We start from the raw sequence: 24241 nt of genomic DNA, 5'->3' as shown, positions 1-24241 counted from the left end.
GGAGGTACCTTGGTGTACGTACCGAGCGCACCAGGATCGGCTACATGTGATGATCATTTATAGGTCGAAATCATACCATCCCCCTCATACCAAGCAAGGCTTAGCCTTGAATCTCCCCTTGGTGTAGTTGGTTCATCACGTTCGACTGTAATGGTTACATTGTCATCGAAAGGTCTCTAGTTCGATTCTGGAAGGGGAGAACTTATTTCTTTTTGTATTTTCTCATTTTCCATTTTGTATCTGTCTATCACCTTCATACGCCGTGCACCGCAAACAAACCCTTGCTATTGCTGCCATCATACCTTTTCTCCATTTGCAGACCGCATGCAACCTCATCGGCGACAATTGCAGCGCTGCTGCCACGAGAGGCTCAGTTTGTTACATGGGGCGGTTCAACCTTAACACACACACAATACGGGCATTTCCTCCCTACTTCGTTGGTGAAAATGCCAACGACATACTATAGTAGGCAGCTAGACGTAGGTTTTTAAAAACACACCCCCTTCTCCGTCATGCGCTTAGCACGAGTCTTCAGCGCGAGTCTTCAGCGCGTCGAGAGCGAGGGAGGGGTCCTTGGTCGCCTGCGCCACACCCGCTGAACTGAGCCACCTCGGCGAAGGAAGTAAAGAATAAAAAAAAAAAAAAGTCCCGTTCCAGGTATGCCCTGCCCCGGCAGAGACCCTCCCTCCCGACCTGCGAGCGAGTGCGCGTCCACACACACGAGGCGGGGGAGGGGGGTAGGTGGAGGGACCAGGCAGGAGCTCCGAGCTGCAACGGGAGCGGTGGTCATAGCTTCTTCTTCTTCCTTTCTTTCCTTCCTTTCAAACCGGGTTCGCTACCTTCTTTCTGCCCCACCTTCCAGATCAGGGAGTGGGGACCACAATTCTTGACGACGACTACTACCACCATCCCCCCCCAAACTGCAGCCGCGACGCAGGTCCAGCGCACACGACCAGACGCCGGACTGCACGCGTCGCGCCCCCCTCCGATGCATGCTTCTACCATCAATAGGACACCAGAGAGCTTTCCTCAAGGGTATCAGTAAAATACAGCATCTTTTCCATTCGTCATACTTATCTAGACAGTAATTTCTGGAGTTTCCCTGCCCGTGTCGTGTGAGGTTGGCCCTGGGTGTGTTTCGCTGCGAAAAGGGGGCTCGGGCACACGCGTCGCCAGGTCAAAACAAAGCACAGCCCTGACATGAGCTGCTCGACACACCACGCTGACGACCAGATATCCCGAGCCTTTGATATTCACCTGTCCTGATTGATGATGCTGTTTATGATACATCTCTACAAAATCCCATATCTGGGGAGTGGCCGAGTTGCCCGCAGCATCGCATACGTGGCCTTGATTTGGACCTCGCTGTTCTCCGTTGGCCTGGGTCTACAATGTGTGTGTCTAGCCATGCTACAGTCCAGGAGCACCACGGCTACAGAAACAATGCCTCTGGTATGACTTTTGTCTTCGCCGGATAAATGCTCCCCTCAGTAAGAGGGAAACACTACGCAGCTGACTGCGATGCTTAGAAGTGCCTATCAGTCATCGAGTTGCTGCGCATGGGAGACCGGCACCACGTGACATGCAGCCTTTCCTCGTTTACAGTTGCAGCGCTTCCAGTAAGGCCGGGTCGGAGTTTTGCCATGAGAGTTATTTCTGATACCTCGAAATCCAACAAATCCATCATCCCAATCGTGACGGACATTTCTTTCGTCGAGCTAAAGTCTGTTTCAGGCTGTTGGCGACGTGTCCGTAGGCACGAGTCGATAGGCGGCGACCGGCATACACGTGTTCTCCTCCACCTTGGGCAGACATGCGTCATACTTGAAGTCGCAGCCACGCCGCAAACAGGCTCATGATGGACCGAGAAAAAAAAAGTGAGCAATATGGATCGAGAGTCATCAAAAACTCGATGCACGTGTTTTTGTGATCGGGAACGCGCCGGAAGTGGTGGCAGTCGTTCCTCTGCGATGACACTGGTCAAATGTGAATAGCTTCCATCGCGACACATCTCCGGGAAACTCCCATCGACGCCGCCGGCATGATATGGGCATCAAACCGGTCTCAAAAAATCGTCATTCGATTGGGATCATGACTACGAGATGGCAAGAGAGCTGACGGCAGAGGCGGAGCAACGGCGTGGTCGTGGGCACGTGGAAAAGACGATGCACTGGTTTTCACCGGTCGCGTGACGCGATCGCCATGGGGCAAGGGGCGATACTCGGTGTAAGTCAAATCGGGCAGGGAAAACGGGAGAAATCCAACAAAAATACCCCCGACCAGATCGTCGACTTAGACGATGGAATCGGGTGTTTTCCAGATGCAGCGAGGGGTGTTGGTGGCGATTGAGATGGGGGTGGTGCAAGATGTGAGGATAGCTTCAATTCGGACCAAGTCGCGACCGAGTTCCCACAGACGGGGTCGGCGCCCCGATGCGCAGTACGCGATATCCGGGCCGCATCGCGCGACAAACACAAGAAAAACCGCATGATACGATGGGGGAAACCCCGAGCAACAGAACCTGGGAACTGGGCCGAGATGAAACCGGAAGTGCGAGGGGAGAAGCCGGATGCGACTGGTGGCAATGGTGCGGGCGAGATGAGCGACGATGGGCAAAAACGTGCAACTCGACGGGCGAAAGGCGCAGAGAGGCGAGGCAAGTTGGGGCCGGGTCGGAGGAAAGTGGATCGGCGTGTGCAGAGCTCGAAAACGTGGCACTTGCGAAGACCGAGTCATTCAATCGTAATGGAGGGTAAGCAAACGGGATCGAGAGGGAAATGGAGAGAAGAGGAAGAGGAGAGGGACGAGGAGACGAGAGGGTGGTTGAGGTGGGCGATGAGAATGAGTTTGGTGGGATGGGCAACGTGTGCCGGCCGCATCAGAGCAGGAACCAAAACCAAACACTACGTAGGTGGGAAGGAGGGGACCACGGCGACGGCGATGGGCTCCTGCTCAACTTCCTACACCTCCCCTCAGGTACTACGTAGATAGGTAGGTAGGTAGGTAGGTACCTCCTACCTCAAAAGTAGGTAGCCAAGGTAGGTGCCGACAGGATTAAATTCTGGCCAATCAGAAAAATCGGACGATAGAGAAAGGGCCCGAGATTAAGAGGGGGGGGGAAACTGCGACCGAGAGAAATATAGGTAGACTGGGGGTACAAGTTGCACGTATCTTTGTTTTGGACGATGGCAAACATGGCAGTTGCGATGGGAAAATGGGAAAGAGACGATGACCGGGGGGCGGCGGGACACTGGGAAGGGACGGGGGGAGGAAGAGGAGAAAGGAGAGAGATCAGTGGGCAGTGGGTACGGAAAGAAAGGAAGGAAGGGCCCAGGAAGCACTGGCATGGCATAGCAGTGCGCGTGCCTGCCTGCTCTGACGGGATGGATGGATGGATGGATGGATGGATGAATGCACTGATGGTGGTGATCTTGGGTTGATCTTAGTGTAAGAACCTAGGCGGAAGGCGAAAGGCGCGAGAGATCTGGCCTTGCTAGGGTTTCGTTGTTTTTGTTTGCCTTTGGTTGGTGGGCGGGCTCAGGGGACCGCCAACAGTGTACGAAGTAATCTATCTACTCTGTACTCCGTACTCTGGGTACTATTCGTGCAGCAGAGCACTTGCCAGGAGTCCCAGAAAAGACAATAGTGGGCTTTCTGGGGTCATCTCACCCGTTCCCATGAACTACAGAGTACCTACTACGGTAGGTAAAACTACTGAGGTAGCACAGCCAGTGGAAAGCCCGCAACGGCGACACAGAGTAAGAGTAGGGCACCAGAACAACATACCCCAGCACGGCCAAGGCAAGATGACTGGTCCGCGGTGGGGGGAAGCTCTGGAGTCTGGTCAAGGTTACAGCGTGGGACACCAGGTGAGGTGTTCGAACCGCTTGCAGGGGGCGATAAGGGGACCGGCCCCGGTAGTCCAGGGTGTGACAGCAGACCGACTCCAGAGACGACGGAAGCTTCAGCAGCTTCATGCATAGATGGCCATTGCTATTGCTCGGGGCGCGGGCGGGAGAGCGGCTGCCGGAGGGGAGAGAGGGTGTGGATGTGATGAGATGGAGAGAGAGAGAAAAAAGAGTCTAGTCTAACGGGGAAGCTCAGCTGTTCTGTGAGGGGGATCTGCTGTTTGCTGGCGACTGGCTTCCTGAGATGATCGGGGGGGTACGATTTGGTTGCCACATGACTGATGAGTTGTCGACCGCGAACGACAGACAGCTATAGGTAGGCAGGCAATCACATTCGCGTGCCCTCTAAATCTAGATAAATGTACGGAAGACACTCGGAGACAATCAGGGGGGATATGAATGGGCATCATAAAAGGGACTCGGCCAACCAGCGAGGGCGGTCGTCCAACAGGAAAACGGCGGCCGTGCTGGATCTGGCACTGAGCGCGATTGATGGCTGGTTTCTTGGGAGACAACCGCGCAGACTAGACGTCTAAAATAGAGACGCACGTTTGTTCGTCTCATCGGCTCCAGCGCTAGTCAACAATGTAGGTTAAGGCAAGTGAAGAATGGACAAATAAGATGTGAATGCCGAGAGGAGGCAGAGCAAGTCAACATGATGTGTGTGTGAAGGGGAGGGCAAAGCGAGAACGAAGGGGAGATGAGGTAGGTCAGTTGGGGCCAGGTCGAGTCGAGAAGTTTAGGTAGGTAGGTAAGGTAGGTAGGTAGTGAGAAGGAGGGGGGGGGGGACGTCGAGCCAGCGGAAGCACGGAAGCTGGGGCTCTGCCTGCCGCCAGTCAGTCTTGCCCTGACTGCTTGTCCCGTCTACTCCCTCCTGGCTTGCCATGCACCTGTTGCATCTGCCTGCGTCTGCCATCTTAGTTTTTATCTACCTAACTAGGTAACTAAGGTAGGTCGGCCACCTTAGCTACCCGGCATGACGAGATCTTGCTAGACCCAACGGGAATCGGCACAAAAAAGACATCTAAAACCCTTCTGGACCATCATGGTCATGCTCCGACTGGTGTGGGAAAGATTGGGAAAATGGGGAAAGAGAGAGATGGGGGGGGAAAGGAAGGTGCGACGCGTGTGTGTTGGGAGCGGGAAGGAGGTAGTAGGCAGTAAGGTGGAAGGAAGCTAGGTAGGTCGGAGAGGAAGGAGTGGAGAGGGGGAGGGGAGAGGACCCCAGAGGCGGCGCGCCCGTCCTCGTGGTTCACTCACTGTGCAGCGCCCATCACCTCCCTCCCCCATCCCCCCCCCCCCCAAATGGCACCGGCACCTGGACAGCAGCACCCGAGTGTCAAAAAAAAGAGGGAAAAAAAGAAAAAGGCGGCAGACACAACAACCCCCCGGGACCAAGGGCCAGAAAGTTACTGATTGCGCACCACGCCCAACGGCCCCCGCTCATTTATAAAAACATGCCCCGTCCCCTACACGCACCCGCTCCCACCCCCTTCTCGTTCCGGATCCCTTCTTCTCTCGTCTCTCTCAACAACCAACAACGCGTCGCCAATCTATTTATTCAACTCGTCTCTCCATCGACCTCAATCGCGCTTTCGATTGTATCCGCTTAAGTGCACAACTTTCCAACACATAACCCCGTCCCACCCAACCCAAAACAACACAATGCCTCCCAAGAAGACTGAGGGCGCTGCCGCCGCTCCTGCTACCAAGACCAAGTCCACACACGCCAGCTACCAGGTTTGTACCCCCGAGGCCCTGGGTTTTTTTGCATGCCGTGTTCTTTTTACTAACGACCTGCAGGACATGATTACTGACGCCATTGTCGCTGTATGTTTTTGCCGCTTCTCTGTCTGGCGCAAAGAGTGGCGCGACTCGAGGGCCCCACGGGTCACCTGCCCGGCGACGTCTTAGTGCGCACCGCCTACCGCTTCTGCACCCGTCGGCACCCTCGATCGCGCACATTGCCCTCTATCGCCTATTGCCCTCGACGGCTCTCTTACTGACGCGTCTCCCTTCACAGCTCAAGGACCGCAATGGATCTTCCCGCCAGTCCCTGAAGAAGTACGTCAAGGCCAACAACCAGATCAACACCGTCACCGACAACATGTTCGACTCCTTGTTCAACAAGGCCCTCCGCACTGGTGTTGACAAGGGTGTCTTCGAGCAGCCCAAGGGTAAGCCACATCCCCGTCTGGTCCTCTCATTCATGCCTCTGACAATGCTGTAGGCCCCTCTGGTGGCACCAAGCTGGCTAAGAAGGCCCCTAAGCCTGCTGAGAAGAAGGAGAAGAAGCCTGTCGAGAAGAAGGCCCCCGCCAAGAAGGAGGCGAAGGAGCCCAAGGAGAAGAAGGCCGCCGCCCCCAAGAAGGCTGCCGCTGCCAAGAAGGAGACCAAGGAGTCCAAGGAGAAGAAGGCTGCCGCTCCCAAGAAGGCCGCTGCCCCCAAGAAGGCCGCCGCCGACAAGAAGGAGAAGAAGCCTGCTGCCAAGAAGGCTGCCGCCGTATGTTTTGACTCCGGACGTGTTCAGTCCTGCTTCGTTGACTAACACGCGCAACAGGAGAAGCCCTCCAAGGAGGAGAAGCCTGCTGTCCTCAGCAAGACCAAGACCGGTCGCGTCACCAAGACGGAGAAGAAGGCGCCCGCCGCCAAGAAGGAGACCAAGGAGCCTAAGGAGAAGAAGGCCGCCGCTCCCAAGAAGACCGCTCCGGCGAAGGCCCCCGCGCCGAAGAAGGCGGCGCCCAAGAAGGCCGCCGACAAGAAGGAGGCCAAGGCCGACGCTCCCGCCGCCGCTGAATAAACGGCATCCATCCATCCATCCATCCAAGCAACCGTTACGATGAGGCAACGTCGAATTTGCTCGGCTTTCACACAGCAAACGTTTGGTGTCATGAATCTTCTCCAACGGCGTTCACGGGGGGTCTCGATTTTGTTTACTGGGAAAGGGCAAAGGGCCGGGACGGTTGGTGGGAAACCGACCGGGGAGGGAAAACGCGACGCGTTTCTGTCTTGTATTTTGTTACTTGTTGCTATTGCCGTGTATGTGTGTGTGCGCGCGCGCGCGTGTGTGTAAGTCCCTGGGGGGGTTTGGGGGCTGCGAGAAAGGGACGCGGTCAGGTCGAGTTGATGCTGGGCTTTTATTTTTGTCTCTGGAGATTTAGCGACGTCTACGGACGCCGTGTCTGTGTACGCATTCTTGGTCCCGCCACAAGATATGGTGGCGGCGTTTGGTCTGCGTTGACGGAGACTCTTCCGACTACTGTAACTATAGCTCGCGCGATATACCAACGATGGGAGCCTTTTCACTGTTCATACGAGATTTTTCTATGCGCATGGAGTGATGCCTTGGTTATCAGAATGAGGCCTGAAGCAAGTATGAAAGGTCGCGTTCAGAGACATTTGATCAGGGGGAGGCACAGGTCGTGAAGTCGCGCTCTTGATTACAAGCATCAGTCCGGAGAAGGGGAAATGATGACGCAGGACGACATCTCGTTTGATGGAGGCCTGGGGTCACGGACCAAGCGCCGGCCAGGAAATGAAGCACCACGCACACACACACGAGAAATTCCCAAGGCAAAAGGGAGAGTGAGTGAGAGAGCGAGAGAGAGAGAGAGAGAGAGAGAGAGAGAGAGAGAGTGAAGAGTTGAGGCCACGGGTCGGTCTACTTGCGACCGACACACCCAGAGGGGGGAGGAGAGAAGTTGAGGGACCAGTTTTCGGGAGGTGGAGTCGAGACGCGGTTCGCACTTCTTTTTGTTTACGTTTGTATTCTTTCCCTTTTTTTTTGTTCGATTGTCCTTCCTCCCGGGGGGGTGTTGCGGTAGGCGGTCAGTCGGTCGGTCGGTGTCGGGGGTCTTGTTCCCCAGCGCTGTTGAAAAGATAGATACAGATAGATAGATAGGTGGGTAGTGAGTCTAAATGGGGGCGGAGACAAGAGGCGCCTGAGCTGTCCTGAACGCCCGCGCTGGAGATTAGAGGAGTCACGTGTCCCCCGGGCGGCGGGCTGTCTTCCTCTGCATGTTCTTCATTACCCAACATTGTGTGTATGTATGTATGTATGTGGTGTGTGCTGGAGAAAAGCATGGTACGCATAATCCCGAGTTGTTACACTATGGACTTTACGTAGACGGTCTTTTTTGTTGTGTTGCCGCGTCTCTACTGTGAGAGGTCTTCTTCCTCTTCCCCTTTGCACGACACCCCGGCGGCCCGAGGTCACGCTACTTATTGGACGAGCGTATCATCGCCCATCGCCCCATCGCAGTTAGGCCAGAACGTCGGGGAGCTGCTGTTGCTGCTGCTTTGGATGGACGACGACACAAGGTTTGGCACGTACTGCGACGAGGGGGGGCGGCCGCCATCGCCGCACCACGCCCGCGATAACAATCCTGCTGCTTAGTCCTCCCCCCCCCCCCCGTGCTGGTGGTCATCTGGATGAGGCCTCACGAGGCGTTCCTCGCGATGTTGGCTTTGGCTAGCTACCTAGGTGTGTGTCGTGCGTGTTTGCGAATGGAGCCGGGCCGAGGGACGGGGCTTGGCCATCGATGCCTGCCTATGCCGTCGCGCCGGGCTTTCTCCTCTTTCCAACGGACCGCTGAAGCATGTCTATCAGAAAGACCTGACGACGGAGGCAGGGCAGGCAAGGGACTCGTATTAAACGCGGCGACTTCCACCCCGAACCTCCAGTCGCCAACGGTCTGCCTCTTAGCTACTCGTCGCGGTTCAGTTCTAGACTTGGGAGGCCGTGGCGGTGCGGGGGGGGGGAAACGCTCGAGAGATGGAAGGTCACGGGCCGGTGTAACGGCGTCATACGTTAAAGCTCGCAGCTTTCAGAAGCGTGCGGCAGCCGCAAACACCCACCCGCGGCTCTTATTCCCAGCCATCGTCTGTCGGTTACACACTAAGTAACAGCATCGCCCGCCGGTCGGCGCACAGTCGCACTTCCCCCATCGCAGGTCCTGACGGGGTGCAAGGAGTGACGCGGATGGCTAGCCCCGAGCTTCCTTCCCATTGGTGTTCCTGAAACAAACCTTGATCGCTCTGGGGGGGGGGGAGGGGGGTGAAGAAGGAAGACATGGCCCGTTTCTTTCTTGTCTGCCGACCGCCGCGATGGTCTTGTACCGGGTACACTACTTTGGCTGCACGTGATAGAGATACACTTGACCTCGGAGGAGGGAGGAGGAGGAGGAGGAGGAGGAGGTGAGGGGGAGGAAGAGAGAGAGAGAGAGAGTGTGTGTGTGTGTGTGTGCAGAAGGAGACGGTGGTGGATGCCGAAAGTGGCAAACCTCATGGTTATACAGTAGATATGCCTCTCTACGCATCCATCTTCTCTTGCGCGGTTTTTGAAGGCCTCGGGAGCAGCTGCATATCCCTATATCCCGGGATCCTTGCTGTTAATCCGGAACGGCTTGGGCGACAGGTGCAGGGGGCAACCGTACACTCGGTGGGCGTTGGATCAGAGATGGAGTGGAGAGGGAAGGGGGCCCTGAACGTTGGCGTGGTGCTGGACGAGCGGGTTTGCGAAGAGCAAAGTGAGGCGAGACGAAGATGGAGAGAAAGATGGCTGAGAGGAACGGGTCAGCTTGCTTCCGAGGAATAACGCGGCCTTGGTGGATTGAGGTTAGAGGCAGAGAGGAGGAGGGAGAGCTTCCTTCCCATATGGCTGGCTACCTACGGATACATCGTACCTACCTAACTACTGTGGGTAGGTATCTAGTACAGGGCTGTGCGCGCCTTCCCGTTGGTTTCGGGGGTATGCAGATGTGGGGTGAGCAGGATGAGGGAGGAAGGGGAGCGCCGGTGCGCGCGCCTGTCGAAGAGAGGCAAGTATGGGGCACCTACCTCGCACGAGGTCCTCCTTCCCCGGTTCTGTTGGTGCTGGTGCTAGTGCTGCTTCCTTTTCCTCATGCTTGAGCAGTTACATACCTACCTAGGTAGGTAGATAGGTAGGTAGGTAGGTATCAATCAAGGTACGAGCGAGTACGCTTTCATTTGCCAAGTCATGTGCTTTCTTCACCTTCTCTCTCTCTCTTCATCAGTCCTTCGTTCCTGCCTGCTGCTTGTATCTATGTATGTATTCATGTAATTACTACCTATCTAAATGGGCACCTGGGTACCTAGGTGAGTATGCGTGTAATATAGATACGCATGTGTTTGTGTCGGCAAGCAAGCGTCTCGTTTATGTCTGGAACTGCAAAACCGCATCTGGAACAGGGAATCCGAGGGCGGAAACTGCAACGAGGCAAAATGTCAGGCAGCACTTGGACTTGGACTTGCATGCACACTTGGACGTTGACTGAGGCAGCAGCAGGTAGCTAGCAGTAGCAGAGTAGCACAGCACAGCACAGAACAGAAGGAGGGCCCCTCTTTCTTACATCATCCCCCCCGCCAGCGTCAGGGTTCCATTGGGGGTCCTTCCCCATCAAAAGTGCCGTCGTCAATCACCAAAGACGACCAAAATCCCTAACTATCCAGTGTGCGAATACTGTATATACCTACCTAGGTACGGATACGGTAGGTACACTGCGTACGGATGTCCTCCTCGCTCGCTGGGCATGCGATAAGCGGGAGCACATAGCTCCTACTTCCCCTGCTGCCTTTCCCTTACCGTATCCGTATCATACATACGGAATATCTTAGCAAAGTACACTACACATCGCATTGCATCGCATCGCATCGCGTCGCAACGCACTGACCGTCGTCCTTCCCCCTCCCCCTCCTACCACCCCTGGTCCGTCGACCTCGTCCGGTCCTGACTGACGTCTTGCTTCTGTCCAATCTCCTCTCGTCATCTTCATCTTTGCGACCACCACAACGCAACTCGCATTCAATCCCTCCCAAACCATCCATCCGCCGCCAGCACTGCCCCTACGCACGCCAACAAACCACTGCTACCACCACCACCACCACCACCACCACCGCCGCATCCGCATCCGCATCCACATTTACTTGACTGCTGCCTCTTTTTTCCACCCTTCAATTCTTCCATTACCGTCAACTGCTTCTTATCGCTACCATACGAACGCCATACCATCACCCGCCATACGGACCATCTTCTATTCGTAGACAGACGCACAGAACCACTCCCCCAGCTGGTCCCCCCAAACTCTTCAAGAACTGGGCACCTCGCTGCCCTTGCGCTCTCGCCCATTGCTCAAAACACCCGTGGTAAGCAAGCAACATGGCCCCCATTTTCCCTATTGGGCTACCCGTCATCCCGACCCCAAAATCCCTCTAGCATCGCGTCCCTTGCGACTCGTGTGCGGCCCCCCTCCCCAACCGATTGTTCCGGCCGACGAGACTAACATACTCCCGCAGTACCCGTGCTCCCTCCCCAAATAACCAATACTCGTCAATCCCAACCCTCCCCGATTTACCAACCCACCGATCAAACATAACCCGCTACCCAGCCTTGCTCCCGCCATTCGATCCTCTGGCAATTCCAACGACCTCGACCCTCGAAGCATTATCGTCGTCGCTGTCGTCGAGCCTTGCGTCGATAGCGTCATCCGGCGATTACGACACCCCTCCACGTCTTCCCTTGACTGGACATGGCCATGGCGGCTGCCTGACTCTTGCTTCTTCGACAGCCCTATACTACGAGATAACCCACACATAGAATACCTCTCTCCAACTCGATCCTGAGCCATTCTCAGCCTTAATCATGGCGTCCGGACACAACCCCTTTCGCAAGAACTCGGCTTCCGCCTCCCTGTCACCCGCCATGTCTCACCCCGTGACGACCTCGGCCTTCCTCGATTCCATCACATCAGGCATTTCTCGCCACAACGCCCCGCCGCCCCCCGAGCTGCGACCAGTGAAGCAGAAGGTCGTCAAGAAGGTCAGGGTGCTGTCGCCGCCGCCCTCGTCCCCTTCCTCTCCCGAGTCCGTTCACAGTCGAGGCTTTGGCCGTCAGGACAGCAGCGACGACGATTCACACGATGACGACGACGACGACCACTTTTCAAAGAGGTTCCCCGAGCTCCCCGGCGGCCTACCCGAGGCTGCCCCCCTTCGTATTGCCAATGCGAACGGCACCCCCGAGAACCCCTTTGGCAGAACGCTGCAGGAATTGGAGGTCCTGACGGCAGAGAAGCCTTCGCCCGCCGCAGCCGGGAAGGCTATGGATGTCAACTCATTCAAGATGCTGCTGCTCACCGGTCAGGCTGGTGCCGGAACGCCGCCCCCGCAAAAGTCGCAACCGCACCAAAGCTCGACTGCCGGTTTCCCGACCGATGTGTCTTATGCTGCCCCCGAGCTGGATACGCCTCGGACATCACTGGACATCGCGGACCGCCGTGGAGAGGACCAGCTCTCTCTGCTGTCATCACCCACGGCCGCCAAGAGAAAGCCCCCTCCCCCGAGCTCGAGGCACGGCAGGAAGATCAGCGTTCAAACGCCAGAACGCCCGCTCGTCTCTTCCGAGACGGCGTCACCCGTATCGCCATCTGACATGAACAAGCCCCTCCCGCCGGCACCTAGCGGTTATGGCCTGGATGACGCGGAAGATGTCTTTGCCCGAGAGGCCGCTGGCAAGGTTCCGGAGCTGGACTCCCCCACTCCCAACACCACGCCCACTCCGACGACCCTTCCGGCGACTGCCAAAAAACCGACGCCCGCCCCTCCACCACGCCGAGGTCATGCACGTAGCCAATCGCTGACCCCCTCTGCCGGCGCAACTGCCCCGAGCACGGCGAACTACGAGGCCGATACCCCGCCTCGCTCGTCCATGGAGTCTCAACGATCACGTTCCGAGAGCTTCCGGAGCGTTAACGCCCCGGCCCCACCGCCTCCAAGGCGTCCGCATGCATCGCACCGGCAGTCGTCCCAGCTGGCGTCACCTTCGAATGCATCTTTCAACGGCGCCAGCCCGGTTCCGCCCGACGTTGAGGCTCTTTCACACGCTGCGGGGAACACCCCTCCCAAGATCTCGCCCCCTCCACCGCCACCGGCGCGTCACACATCCATACGTCGACCTCCGAGCGTGAGAAGCATTGAAGCCCCCAGCAGAAAGATGAGCATTGGCAAAGAGAACGCCGCTCCCCCGCCGCCGCCGCCGCCGCGACAGAGAGGCAGCAGCCGCGGAAGCATGGATGGGTACGGAGTGAGGAGGACGAGCATCGACAGTACCAAGGCCATGGTCAGCAACGTCCCAGAGGAGATCGGTGTCGAGGAAAGCGTACAGGACTACGGCACAGCACATGGTGGAATGGCGGCAGATATTCTCGCGGACCTTGACGCGTTGCAGAGAGAGGTAGACGCGCTAAGGGCGTCACAGGGTAAATAAGTGCAAGACGAAAGTGACAATAGAGGGAGGGCTGGACTTGGCATAGAAATGGCCGACGAGCCACACTCGTTATGCCCCGGAAGGGCCGATGGACGGGCCATGTTAAACAGGCGTTTGTACGTTTACACACATATTGGGATACGACATGAAGTAATGCAATGGTTATGAGTTGATGCTCATGCTGCAGCGGGTTTCCGTATCTGGGAGACCCGCATGACTCTCGTATAGCAAAATAGATTCGAGAGCAAATGCAAGTGAGTTACCCAATTTGTGGGGGACGGGTTGCTTCCCGGCCAGTCTTCCGATCCGACCTGCCACTACTATCCCATTGCCTTTCTGATGGTCCTCTTCGGCCCGACGGTGCCGGATGATGCTGGAGGGCTGAATCCCCGACACCCGTGACGCCGTCGCGAGCCTCGCCCTACATGGCCAGCCGCCCGTCTCGTCGCCGCAGTCGTCCATCGAGTTGACGTCCCTCTGGAGCCCGAGCGCAGGTGGGAGTCGCCGACCTTCTCCCGGTCCATAATCACGGCCGCCGGCTTCGTCGACGGTCGAGGCCGAGGCCGTAACAAAGCGGGTGCTGTTACGCAACGTCGACGAGTGGTTCACCGTGTTCCGGCCTTCATGCACATCGTCATGGTGCGTTTCTGGGCACGAGCATATAGGGAGGACTTGGAGGCCGAGCTGATGACGACGCTGAGTCGGCAAATGGAGGACAAGTACGGGGGCGCGGCCGTTCATAGTCGAGAGGACCGTCTTGTTGGCGAGGGGGAGGCTCCTGCGTTACCCATCCTTGTTGTTGAGGAGAGGGGGGGTCGTGGGATGAAATTGCGGGTAAGAGTCTTGGGAAGAAACCAGAATCAAGACTGGTATTGCTTTTCTTTCGTTCTTTTTTCGTTCAAGTCTTGGCTGCGAGAAGTGCTTGCTCACGAGGAGTTGCATGTCGATTTCCTGGACCGTTCAGTTACCATGCTTGGCCCGAATCCGACGGCTCATCTCCGACTAACAAGACGAAGTTTCCATGTGGGATCTAATATCATCTGCGACTGGTCTCGATCAACTCACGGAGTTTTCCTAGCTCTGAGATTACCGACTGCCCTTGACACGAGATGCCAACCGGAGCAACGCCGAGTCACTCTGAACATGCTGAACACGTCCTTGGCATAGCCGGCCGTCCCTCTGTCGGGCTCTCTCCACAGCAAGTTGCGCGTCGTCGGGGAAAGGACCGCACTGTATAGGAGAAGTGTGCGTTTCGAGTTTATGACAGGAAGAAGGGCTGTTGATTCTTCTATTGTATGATGTTCTAGTACTCTGGCGGCCGACGTCGTGTTCCCATGAGTTGCGATAGAAGAGTCTCCGTATGCCCTTTGGAGCCTACAAACGGCAGGACGCAAGAAAGGCCCTCGGTTCTGGGGGCAGCTCACTGAGTAAGGCGTCTCGTTGTCACAATGTAAAACATAAAGCCAAATTTGAAGCGTCGAAAGAAGCAATTGCGCACCAATCTTGAGAGGGGAGTTGAGGAGAGAGGGGGGGGGCGGGGGGGAGGTTAACACTAGATTGAGGATTTTGGGAGCTAGACTAGGAAGGTGTGATGTGACGAGCGGGGAAGCCAAGACGACTTATCACGCCTCTTTAGAGCGGTTCTCCGATATTGGTCTATCGGCGCCTATAGCCGGTTGCATTGCCTCACGCACACATGGCAAGATCAGGAGGGGATGAGAGGCTTCCCACCTAGCCAGGGTCCCAATGCAGCTGTTACGTTACGTCAGGGTCTTGACTTGGACAGGATAGCACACGGGGGAGGTTTGTTGATGAACAACAGTCTTGTCATATGCGACAATGTGTGGATGACACCTCTTTAAAAGGGACGAGCTTATGCCTTGTGCGAATATGTGGTATATCATGATAGTCTGCTTCTGTGACACACCGTCAATACCTCAATGATGTACTGGACGACCCTCAACCGCCTTGCCGTATTGGTGGCTTTGCTGCTGCATGGATCTCTCCTCATCTACGCGGCAGCCGACACCGGCGTAAAGTCCATCTTCCTCTTCAAGGATGTGCTGCAGTCAAACACGACGGCTCTCAAGACGGCCGGCTTCGATAGTCTAGTCATCTTCCGGATCGGCGTCCTGGACAACGGCGACCTGGTTTACTACTCGACCGGGGACGCCGGGGAGGCAGTCGACGCCCCTGTCGTGACAAACGGCGCGTACGTCGGCGGGGCGGCGCTGGCGGACAAAATCAGATCTTTCAAGACGGGCACGACCAACATCGACAGGGTGGAGGTCTCGCTGGTCTCGCACGACACGACGTTCCAGAACATCCGCGACCTGATCAACGCTGACGGGCCGGGCCCGGACACCGTATTGTACAAGAACTTTGAGACCCTCAAGACGGAGTGGCACCTCGACGCCTTCAACAACGACGACGAAGGCGTCTACGACGTGTCGAGCACGGTCGAGTTCGCCCAGCTGCTGGGCGCCATCGGCTACCGGTATTCCATCGCGCCGTACACCAACAGCGCCTTCTGGACCACCATCAAGCGCGAAATCGACGCCGCGGCCCCGGGCCTGTTCGACCGCGTGTACCTGCAGGTCTACGACGGCGGCGCCGGCAACGACCCGGGGTCGTGGCAGACCGCCCTCGGGACCAAAGCCATCCCCCTTCTGTGGGTGATCAACGACGCGAAGCCGTCGCAGGGCGTCACGGCGGCGCAGGCCCAGCAAAGGTTCCGCAGCTGGTCCTCGCAGTACGCCGTGGCCGGGGGTGGGTACTGGAACGACTACGACATCGAGAAGATGGGCTCGTCCTACGCGGACTATGCCGCCGCACTCGCGAGTGTTTTCCAATGAGATATCAGCCAACGGGCCAACGAGATCACCGGGCTCACCGGAAAGATCTCTAATGGATGTCTTTTTTTCCCCCTTTTCTTTTCTTTTCTTAGTCGCGGTAAGCCGGGGTATTTTGTAGCAAAATATGCAAGAAAGACTTCTGGAGAATGAGAACCCGATCGGATCGCACCGTAACAACCAGACACTGCAACATCTTCCGAGTGAACTAATGCTGAGGTATAGATGGGTTTATGCCGCCTGTCCCGGCCCCAATCGAAATCCTTGTCGGTAAGGGTCCTGAAGTCTCGCCATCTCTCGCATAGGCCTGTAAATGTAAATAGCTACCGCTTATTGTGTCGAGCTAGCCTTTGCAGTTCATGCCCAACCAGCTAGCTAACTCCAAGTTCCCAACTAAAACACGACAGAAGGCGTACTTCATGCAGTGTTGGATATTCACTATAGTTCATCAAGATATGCGGCGAGGTGGCAAGGAGGAACAATCTCCTAGCATGAGCTCTTGGCTTCGCTTGGTAAGACTTTGCTTACGGTTGTCCTACCAGTGACGCATAGGCGTTGCCTCCATTTGCGTGACCGAGTCTACCGGTTTGAACTGCAACTAGTTTGGAAGGCCTCTTCTACCGATTAGCTAGTTAACGTGGGTCCGTGTTTGACGGAACGATGCCATTGCCTGGCAATGTGGCAATGGGGATTCCTTCGACCGCCTGTAGCCTTCGCTTCTTCATTTTCGCCTGGAATATTTGCCAGGCCGAATCTTTGCTTGTTGTGGATACAAAAGTTCTTGAAGATCTACGCCTTGGTAGAAAGAGAAACGCCGGAAGACCGGCGCATCCTTCAAATGAACCCATGCGAATTCTTCACTTCAGCCAAGCTCTCGAGAGCCGCTCTTACCGGGCGAGATGGTAGCCGTCAGGCATTTCATCATAAATATTCTTCCGAAGAAACAGGTCTAAACGCCTAAGAAACATCGGCCGCTGTAGCTTTCTGCACCTCAAATAGCAGGTGCGGCAAGAGAGTCGCGTCTGCTACCACAGCCACATGTGGCAGAAACATCAACTAAGGTGAACATTTCGTATCCCGACAGGGAAGAGTAGCGGATTCTTTGACTCCCGCGTTTCGCGAGATATCAGTGGGCAGGTCATATCAGACCCTCTCCCCGGGCCTCTCACGTTCCAGAGCACACATGCTCCCACCCACGCCGCATGTAACGACAACTGGAGAAGTATGTTGAGGCGAAAGACTGGCAGACGGTCTCTGAGGGTTGACAAAGAAAAAGACATATCAGCAACAGCTTGCTGGTTGAATTCCGTCCGATCGGCCAGTCGCTGACACCAATACACTAACTTCCATAATGACTTTTCCCACAACAAGAATGCTAGAAGGCAGTCATTAATAAAGATTGTATATATTACGCAATATTAGTTCAAGGCCAGTGAACCCGCTCTGTGGTGCTTGGTACCTAGTAACTAACCAGTACGTTGAATTTATGTTTGCTGTTCACTCTCCGAAGGACCCAAAATCTTGTAATATCGATCTGCGAAGCCCTAACCCCTATGGTCCATACTCACAATTAGAGAGTTGGTGTTTTCATACACCATACGGAAGGGTGGCCGAGTTGGTTATGGCGCCAGGTTAAGGTCAGCTTAACATCTGTTTCCTGGTGGGGCAACCCGCGCGAGTTCGAGTCTCGTCCCTTTCAACTTTTGCCTTTTTAGTTTAGTAGACAAGTTGAAATATCCTCAGCCTGTTTGGCTACATCTCCTCTCATTCTCTTTTGTAAAGTTAACTAATAGCAACGTTATACAGAAAAAGATAGACCTATGATATATATAGTAGTAGAAAATAGTTTTGCATCTTGCACGTTTAATAATGAACTAAGACACTGAGCAGGTACTAGTTGTAGGTATAACATAATGAATACCCTCCCGCACTTTTTGTTTTTTCTATTCACACTGCGTTCTCTCGTTATCTCTTACACATCCTCTTTAGAGCGGCTGGACTTAGTGGCAAACCCCCCTGCAGCTGCTCTGATATCTTCAGACCCCTGAGTTCCACCTCGACCACCCGGCTTTCCCGTGACCGACTGAGGAATATCGTGACCAGTAGCTGTGATTCCCTCGCCAACGCCTGATAGTCTGCCCTCCTCATCGTGAATGGAGTTGTCAGCAGCGCCATGCAATGTGGTCGAGCCCAGTCCACCGGCGGTAGACGGGTCCTTTTGGTGAGGGTTGGGCACGGAACTGATGATGTTCTGCTTGCCCGCATCACCGGGTACTAAACAATGAGGTGAGTCACTTGAATATCATCGGAGATTGCCTTATATTTGATTTACAAACCTTTGGTTCCGTTCTTAGCCATGTCAAATAAATCACCCCCTTGCTTTGCGTCGGCCATGATGTCTGTGAAGTTGGATGTCGGGCTAAGCTGGGTCTTTGGGGCTATCGAGGCCTTGGTGTATTGGCAATACTTACAATTGTCGAAGACCAAATGAAAAAAATAAATGAATTGGGACACAGTCTGGCCATCGGTGTTCTCCCAACAAGAGGACGAAGCTGTTATAAGGCGATGTTGAGCAAGCCACAATTCTGTGGACCATTGATGTCATGATGTCATGATGAGTGAGGCATACTAGAAGACGATTGCATCGCTGATGTGACGTCAAAACTGTAGGTATATCAAAGACCATAACGATTAGTATGGAACTCCCATTTCGATTACATCATCACTAGTTCTCTGTGTCTCGTTTATACCATGAAGACTTTTGGCAAATCGGCGCATTAGGTCGGTTTGTCACGTTATCTTTTGTTCCAATCGCTGCGGAAAAGCCCCGCCAACTCTAGATCAGATAGATGATGAGAATTCTATCATCAGAGTCTCAGGGCTTTCAAGATGTAAAGTATTTTACCTAGTCAATAGACCGTCTTCTAAACTTAGGGCTTCCAAGGTCAAACCTCCCATCTCCGAGGTAATAAGAATCTGATCAAAGACTATAACGGCCAAAATGCCATGGAGTGCTCCTCTTTATTCACCCGGAAGTGTGTCCAATGTACGCCGACAATGTAGCTCAGTTGAAGTGCATTGCGCTTGACAATCTTAACTTGTACAGTAGGGGTTCGCTCCAACTTCTCGGTGGAATATGCTATTCAAGTTAACAGAGATGTGATATCCAGCACCATCAATTGGGTCTTTTGACCGACCTCGCGTATGATAGTGTCACGGATGGTAGACTCCGTCGCCTCTTCCTTTCCTCCAGGTGTCTTGGAAACGTTTAGGAAATGTTTTTCACTGGAGTTGCGTTTGAGAGGAAGGACATTGGGGCCTGCAGTGTCGTATCACAAGATTGCAGCACCCATTGTCATTTCATTGACTTTGGATAAATCCCTTGGATTGAAGTAAAGTTAAGTTTCATAGAGCGTCATTGATAGAAATTCCATGGCTCGTTTTTCTTTCTTTTTGTCAATTTCAAAGTACTCCCAAGTAAGCTGACTTTGACTGCACCTAGATAAGATATCGATATGGATGGAACACTACTTTAGTAAATGCAAACACTACTTCGACGAATCTACTATCTGTTTATTTCAGTAACCCATGTAGACTACAAACCTTGGCCTTGATTGCCAAGAGTCCTAGGTCAGTCACTGGATTGACAAAAGTTTCTGCCTCACTCGCATCATCAAGACGGGTAATCTCGTGCTGCAATAGCTAGGTAGTCTGACCAGAAGCGTTGATGGACTTGGAATTGGTGAATTATATACTGCATTTAACAAGATATAAACGGTCAGCTTCGCCAAGGACAGCGCCCCACCGCAGCACTTCTGGTCTTGATTCGTTCTTTCTGACAGTGGGTAGCTGTACAAGTCACTGGAGACGCATTTAAGCTGGGGCATCTTACTACAACTAAGCATGATTCGTAGCGCCTTGATCATACACGCCCGTTATTATTCATTTTGATTATTCGTAATGTACATATGTGTCTCATAGCCAACTTCTCTGTTTTACAAGTGTAGTATCGATGACTTAGTCCTCGTTACCAACCTGCTTGACACCCTCGTTATTCACCACAGGCTGGTCCCGATCTAACTCGTACATCTTGTCCTCCTCGGCGTCATAGTGGCGGAAAGTGAAGTAGAAAACAAACCCAATCAAGAACGAGGAGCAGGACACACCGGTATACAACCACAAGTATTTGGGATCGACGGCAACTGAGACCAAAGCCTCAGAAATGGCCGAACCAAAGGCATTGGTGAAGAGATAGATACTCTGAACAAAGGACTTCATGTTGGGAGGGGCCTTGGTATATGCGTACTCAAGACCCGTGACTGAGATAAAAATCTCAGATAATCCAATGAAGACATAGGCAGGCGTCTGGACGGCGATGTGAACGCGATTGGGTAGCGAAGAACCTCCACTCATGCCCTCGGGGCAGTTTCCGGGAGATCCGAAGCAAGGGCCGGCGTTGTAGATGAGATGCTGGACGATGGCTGCATAGGCAAGGCAAAGGGCTGCAAGCCAGAAACCAATAGTGATGCGCATGATGGGCTTGAGCTCGATGCCAAACTTGCGCAGAAGCGGGTAGACGACCTTTTCGAGGATCGGAGTGAAGATCAAAATCGAGATGGGGTCGAAGTTCTGCATAAAATCATTCGGCATGCCGTGCCCCTCCATCTGTCCGGCCTGGGTAACGAAGTTTGTCGAGAACTGACCGTAGCAAACCCAGAAAATAGGATCTTAATTGACGCGGACATCAGCTTTAGGGTCACAAGTGACAGAAATCTGGGAGAACCAATGCTTTGAATGGAATGGAAACCGATTCACTCACAAAATACAAAGACCTTGCAGGCCCTGAGAGCACGCTTAAGCTCATCGACAAAATGGTCGTTCCACGGAACAGGCTTCTCCTTGCCGTTGGCGGCACGCCATGAGGGCTTAGCGGCATCCATGTTGCGGGATGCAATCATCAGACCAAGCGCCTTGAACGCATCGGTAATAACGGATCCCTGAGGAGGACGATTGACAAAGCTCTTGCGGCGGAGCACCAGCGTCGCGATACCAATGTTGAAGACGCAGAAACACATAAGGTACGCAGTCCAGAAGCCCTTGTACTTCTCCATGAAGGGGGTGGCCATGAGTGACAGAGATCCCAGGTTAATGCACCAGTAGAAAATCATGTAGATGCGCTGGTACGTGATGGCGGGGTCGATGATGACACGCTCGCCGTTGGATTCCGTCTTGACAGCCATGACACGACGCTGGTACTGATCGGCAATCAAGGGGGCGATGTTGGACTTGATGCCTCCAGTACCGAGACCAATTACGATGATGGCGACAATGTAGCCAGCCTTACCAGCACCATCCTCAAGGGCCACTGGCAAAGACGTAGTCCAAAGGATCGCCAAACCAACCCAGTAGAAAGCACAGAAAACCAAGATGGTCTTGTACTTGCCGAGGTATTGATCAGCAATAATGGCACCCAAGATTGGCGTCACTAAACCGAACACGTTAGCCTTCCTCTCAAACTTGCGGCGTATAGAAACATTTAGAAAGAGACGCGGCATACCATAGCAGAACCATTGGAAGAACAGATTCAGCCCAGTTGCGGCCTGGTGTCCCATTCCAAGGCCTTTGGGGCCATCGGCTCCATTGGCGTCGTTATTAATGTAGTTCTGGAACAGGCCCTGAGCGCCATAGTAGGTAAAACGTTCAGTGAGCTCGACGATAGCAATGAGGTAGGCTGAGGCGGGAAGGTTCTCCCCGATACGACGGAGTGAGCTCTTCTCATACTCGTTGGGCTCAGCGCCATCAGGAGTCGGGCCCGATTCCGAGTCTCCGTTGATGGGAGACACTGGCCTCTTCTCAGCGTCGGCTGCCACGATGTAACCACCCGCAAGGTCAGTTGTCTCCTTGTGTGGTAGACGCTCAGCTAACGTCTCGTGGAGCCTGCGGGTACGAGCTGTCAGTGACATGTAACTTTTCATAAACTGGTGTGATAGGCGCATCGCTACGTACTCAGCGGCCATGTCTTCGTGGTTCTGGGCCATTTTTACGCAATGAATATCTCGATTCAGGCCCGAAGGAGAAATGAACCAGGAAAGTGGTATGGTAAAAGGGAGAAGAAGAAAATTCCAAAGAAAAGGCCCAAAGACTGCCTGAGTGGGGAGTATGGGACTCACTGGCTAGCATCACGACCGTGGAAATATGCCCTTACCCTCGGTGTTCGCCACTGACTTCATGGTTCATTGGTTCATGTTTCCACTATAAAACTCCTCGTCTGAGCTTCACGCCAGAAGCCGAACGCCGAAATAGATTGCCGTACTCCACTCGGCCGAGTGAATCCCTCTTTCTGATTGATAATTACGGGCATGTCGGATGATAAAGAGGGTAAATAGCGGGGATCTTGCAAACGGCCCGAACGGGTGGCGCCAAGCAGGGTTAGGGGGAATAAACCGGCCATAAACCCGAGTCTCTGGTTGGTCTATGACCTCAGCTTGATGTTATTGATGCTGGTTTATGCCGAGGCTCAACGTTTAGGCGGGCTTTCAATCCCGGGGATAGTATTGCTACTACGTTTCTCCCCAGTTGCCACCATGCAGACAAGGGATAACTTCTGTAGCTACCAAATATTAAGCTACTATCATTTGCATGTTCCGCTGGAATCGTCTGAACCACGTTATAGCCTTCCTTTCTCAGGAATGATTGGCATAAAAATGATATGGATAGTTGCTGTTGAGCTGTCGGCAACCCCAGCGTTACAAAATCTGGGTTCTTGTCGCTCGTTATTTTTCTTACGGTCTTTCGCTCTCGGTTTTCATCTGAGCTCGAAGCTGTATCTTATTGAGGGTGACGCAAAGCCCCTCGTCCTCACAATGGTCTTTCAACATGACTCACACCAGTATCGCCACATTAAGAGAAGCAATTTCCACCCATCAGGGAAAGCCTGATTTTAACGTCTGAGTCTGAAAAGCTCAAAGATTCACGAAGCGGAGCAAGTGCCAATTTCATTGCATAACTCCGAAACCCACCCAAATACGAACACCCGGTCAAGTGGACCACTGCGACACAAGCTTTGGTTATTCCGAACTAATAGCGGTCAGATGGGTTCTTCGAGCATTGTGACCAGACTATAAAACATTGGAGATGTCATCATTCAGATAAGATCATCCGTGCCATTGATAGCGCCAGACGAAGTAATAGAAGCGGCCGGATTTGTTGCTCCTTTGCCATCACGACCAACGGCCGCATCATATTCTAGAAGCTCATGAGGAGCTAAAGTATCATACTTGCAACACATTTGAATCCGACTATCTAGGCATATCCTTATAAGTCATTATTTAAGGCTCGTTTTCACTAGCGGAGGAACGTTCATTGACATCTTGTTGGAAGTAAACAGGGTAGTAGGACCCTACCTCTTGGGCAGCTCAAATTATAGGTGAAACCACAATGGCATATTTGCCTGCGCAATTCCCCTCACGGAATAGTCCCACAGCCGGGCCACACATGCTTATCAAGCTCCAGGTCTTGTAAAAGACCCATCAATCTGGGCAGAAGTACTCCAGGCACTTCCCACTTCCGCTCTAGAAACCATATGTGCGGAGAATAGCCAGTAATAATGCCAGCACAATATCCACTGTTGCTCGTAACTAATGATTTGGCAGCTTAGTCCATCAAAGAGGATATAGACGGCTCACACTCAGCAGCAACGCAAATCCAGTTCTGGCCCGTAGATTAAGGATTTATTTTCACTAGACCTGTGACCATCGTCACAATAATATTGTTTTCAAATGCAGTTCAGCTTATGCTTTGTTTATCCCACTGATTATATTGAATTAACATTACCCTGAATCAACTATTTCCTTTTCTATTACTCAGAGGTATTGTAATGAATGTACGCAAGAATGTTGAGGAAACCTGTCCAGTTCTGTTATTCAGATCTACTATGATACTGACAATAAGGCTAATATTCTAGAGAGCTCTGAAATATTCTAATGCGTAAGCACTCTCGTACAATCATTGGAAATTAATTACATGTATGTTTGAATTTAAAAATCAAAATCGACATGGAAAACCATCGAGAGACTAAGCTGTGTGCTTTTTAGCACAGAGAGGCTCGAGACTGGTTCTAACATACTATCTTACAGCTCAATGAGAGATGGCTTTTGGGTTGACAAGTATGCTTTCGATCCATTTTCTTATATCTTGATT

At 53.5% G+C, this 24241-nt stretch overlaps 9 protein-coding genes and 2 non-coding genes across 11 annotated transcripts; 8 read left to right on the top strand and 3 right to left on the bottom strand.

The window, feature by feature from the left end:
- Window positions 1-112: 112 nt before the first annotated feature.
- Window positions 113-200, top strand: LY79DRAFT_t242. The gene has a single exon. It is a non-coding gene; the product is annotated as a tRNA-Tyr (tRNA).
- An 891-nt stretch (window positions 201-1091) lies between these two features.
- Window positions 1092-2291, bottom strand: LY79DRAFT_567865 (uncharacterized protein). Its single transcript, XM_060558926.1, has one exon. It carries the CDS (start codon window positions 2009-2011, stop codon window positions 1526-1528), a length of 486 nt encoding a protein of 161 aa, XP_060409348.1. The 5' UTR covers window positions 2012-2291; the 3' UTR covers window positions 1092-1525.
- On the top strand, window positions 2292-3469 carry LY79DRAFT_567864 (uncharacterized protein). The gene has a single exon (XM_060558925.1). It carries the CDS (start codon window positions 2488-2490, stop codon window positions 2989-2991), a length of 504 nt encoding a protein of 167 aa, XP_060409347.1. The 5' UTR covers window positions 2292-2487; the 3' UTR covers window positions 2992-3469.
- A 2104-nt stretch (window positions 3470-5573) lies between these two features.
- LY79DRAFT_673406 (uncharacterized protein) lies at window positions 5574-6707 on the top strand (the record flags this gene model as incomplete). Its single annotated transcript, XM_060564169.1, has 5 exons — window positions 5574-5648; window positions 5712-5738; window positions 5932-6085; window positions 6139-6410; window positions 6468-6707. 5 exons carry the CDS (start codon window positions 5574-5576, stop codon window positions 6705-6707), a joined length of 768 nt encoding a protein of 255 aa, XP_060409346.1.
- A 1604-nt stretch (window positions 6708-8311) lies between these two features.
- Window positions 8312-9185, top strand: LY79DRAFT_567857 (uncharacterized protein; the record flags this gene model as incomplete). Its single annotated transcript, XM_060558924.1, has 1 exon — window positions 8312-9185. A coding segment is annotated over exon 1 (383 nt), but the record flags the coding sequence as incomplete, so codon positions are not given.
- A 2382-nt stretch (window positions 9186-11567) lies between these two features.
- Window positions 11568-13190, top strand: LY79DRAFT_593739 (uncharacterized protein; the record flags this gene model as incomplete). Its single annotated transcript, XM_060561599.1, has 1 exon — window positions 11568-13190. The coding sequence occupies one exon, from the start codon at window positions 11568-11570 to the stop codon at window positions 13188-13190; it is 1623 nt and encodes a 540-aa protein (XP_060409344.1).
- A 173-nt stretch (window positions 13191-13363) lies between these two features.
- On the top strand, window positions 13364-14696 carry LY79DRAFT_567850 (uncharacterized protein). Its single transcript, XM_060558923.1, has one exon. The coding sequence runs from the start codon at window positions 13815-13817 to the stop codon at window positions 14355-14357; it is 543 nt and encodes a 180-aa protein (XP_060409343.1). The 5' UTR covers window positions 13364-13814; the 3' UTR covers window positions 14358-14696.
- Window positions 14697-14936: 240 nt separating this feature from the next.
- Window positions 14937-16189, top strand: LY79DRAFT_567848 (coagulation factor 5/8 type domain-containing protein). The gene has a single exon (XM_060558922.1). The coding sequence runs from the start codon at window positions 15131-15133 to the stop codon at window positions 16043-16045; it is 915 nt and encodes a 304-aa protein (XP_060409342.1). The 5' UTR covers window positions 14937-15130; the 3' UTR covers window positions 16046-16189.
- Window positions 16190-17642: 1453 nt separating this feature from the next.
- On the top strand, window positions 17643-17741 carry LY79DRAFT_t243. The gene has a single exon. It is a non-coding gene; the product is annotated as a tRNA-Leu (tRNA).
- Window positions 17742-18014: 273 nt separating this feature from the next.
- LY79DRAFT_583435 (uncharacterized protein) lies at window positions 18015-18436 on the bottom strand (the record flags this gene model as incomplete). The annotated part of the gene is made up of 2 exons (XM_060560322.1): window positions 18015-18316; window positions 18379-18436. 2 exons carry the CDS (start codon window positions 18434-18436, stop codon window positions 18015-18017), a joined length of 360 nt encoding a protein of 119 aa, XP_060409341.1.
- A 1504-nt stretch (window positions 18437-19940) lies between these two features.
- Window positions 19941-22352, bottom strand: LY79DRAFT_567845 (POT family protein). Its single transcript, XM_060558921.1, has 4 exons — window positions 22049-22352; window positions 21600-21979; window positions 20862-21527; window positions 19941-20769 (listed from the first exon to the last, which is right to left on the bottom strand). Exons 1-4 carry the CDS (start codon window positions 22078-22080, stop codon window positions 20060-20062), a joined length of 1788 nt encoding a protein of 595 aa, XP_060409340.1. The 5' UTR covers window positions 22081-22352; the 3' UTR covers window positions 19941-20059.
- Window positions 22353-24241: the final 1889 nt, after the last annotated feature.

This window comes from Colletotrichum navitas, assembly GCF_030913465.1.
Source record: "Colletotrichum navitas strain CBS 125086 chromosome Unknown LY79scaffold_86, whole genome shotgun sequence".
NCBI lineage: Eukaryota > Fungi > Ascomycota > Sordariomycetes > Glomerellales > Glomerellaceae > Colletotrichum > Colletotrichum navitas.
This window is presented reverse-complemented; position numbering and strand designations above follow the sequence as displayed.

Excerpts from the sequence above, each read along its gene's own strand:
- LY79DRAFT_567865 (XM_060558926.1), bottom strand. The coding sequence starts at position 2,011 with ATGTGTCGCGATGGAAGCTATTCACATTTGACCAGTGTCATCGCAGAG.
- LY79DRAFT_567864 (XM_060558925.1), top strand. The coding sequence starts at position 2,488 with ATGATACGATGGGGGAAACCCCGAGCAACAGAACCTGGGAACTGGGCC.
- LY79DRAFT_567848 (XM_060558922.1), top strand. The coding sequence starts at position 15,131 with ATGATGTACTGGACGACCCTCAACCGCCTTGCCGTATTGGTGGCTTTG.
- LY79DRAFT_567845 (XM_060558921.1), bottom strand. The coding sequence starts at position 22,080 with ATGGCCCAGAACCACGAAGACATGGCCGCTGA. Across the intron at positions 21,528-21,599 it reads CTTCCAATGGTTCTGCTATG|TGACGCCAATCTTGGGTGCC; the intron begins GTATGCCGCGTC and ends TGTTCGGTTTAG. Across the intron at positions 20,770-20,861 it reads CTGCAAGGTCTTTGTATTTT|ATCCTATTTTCTGGGTTTGC; the intron begins GTGAGTGAATCG and ends GCGTCAATTAAG.
- LY79DRAFT_567850 (XM_060558923.1), top strand. The coding sequence starts at position 13,815 with ATGCACATCGTCATGGTGCGTTTCTGGGCACGAGCATATAGGGAGGAC.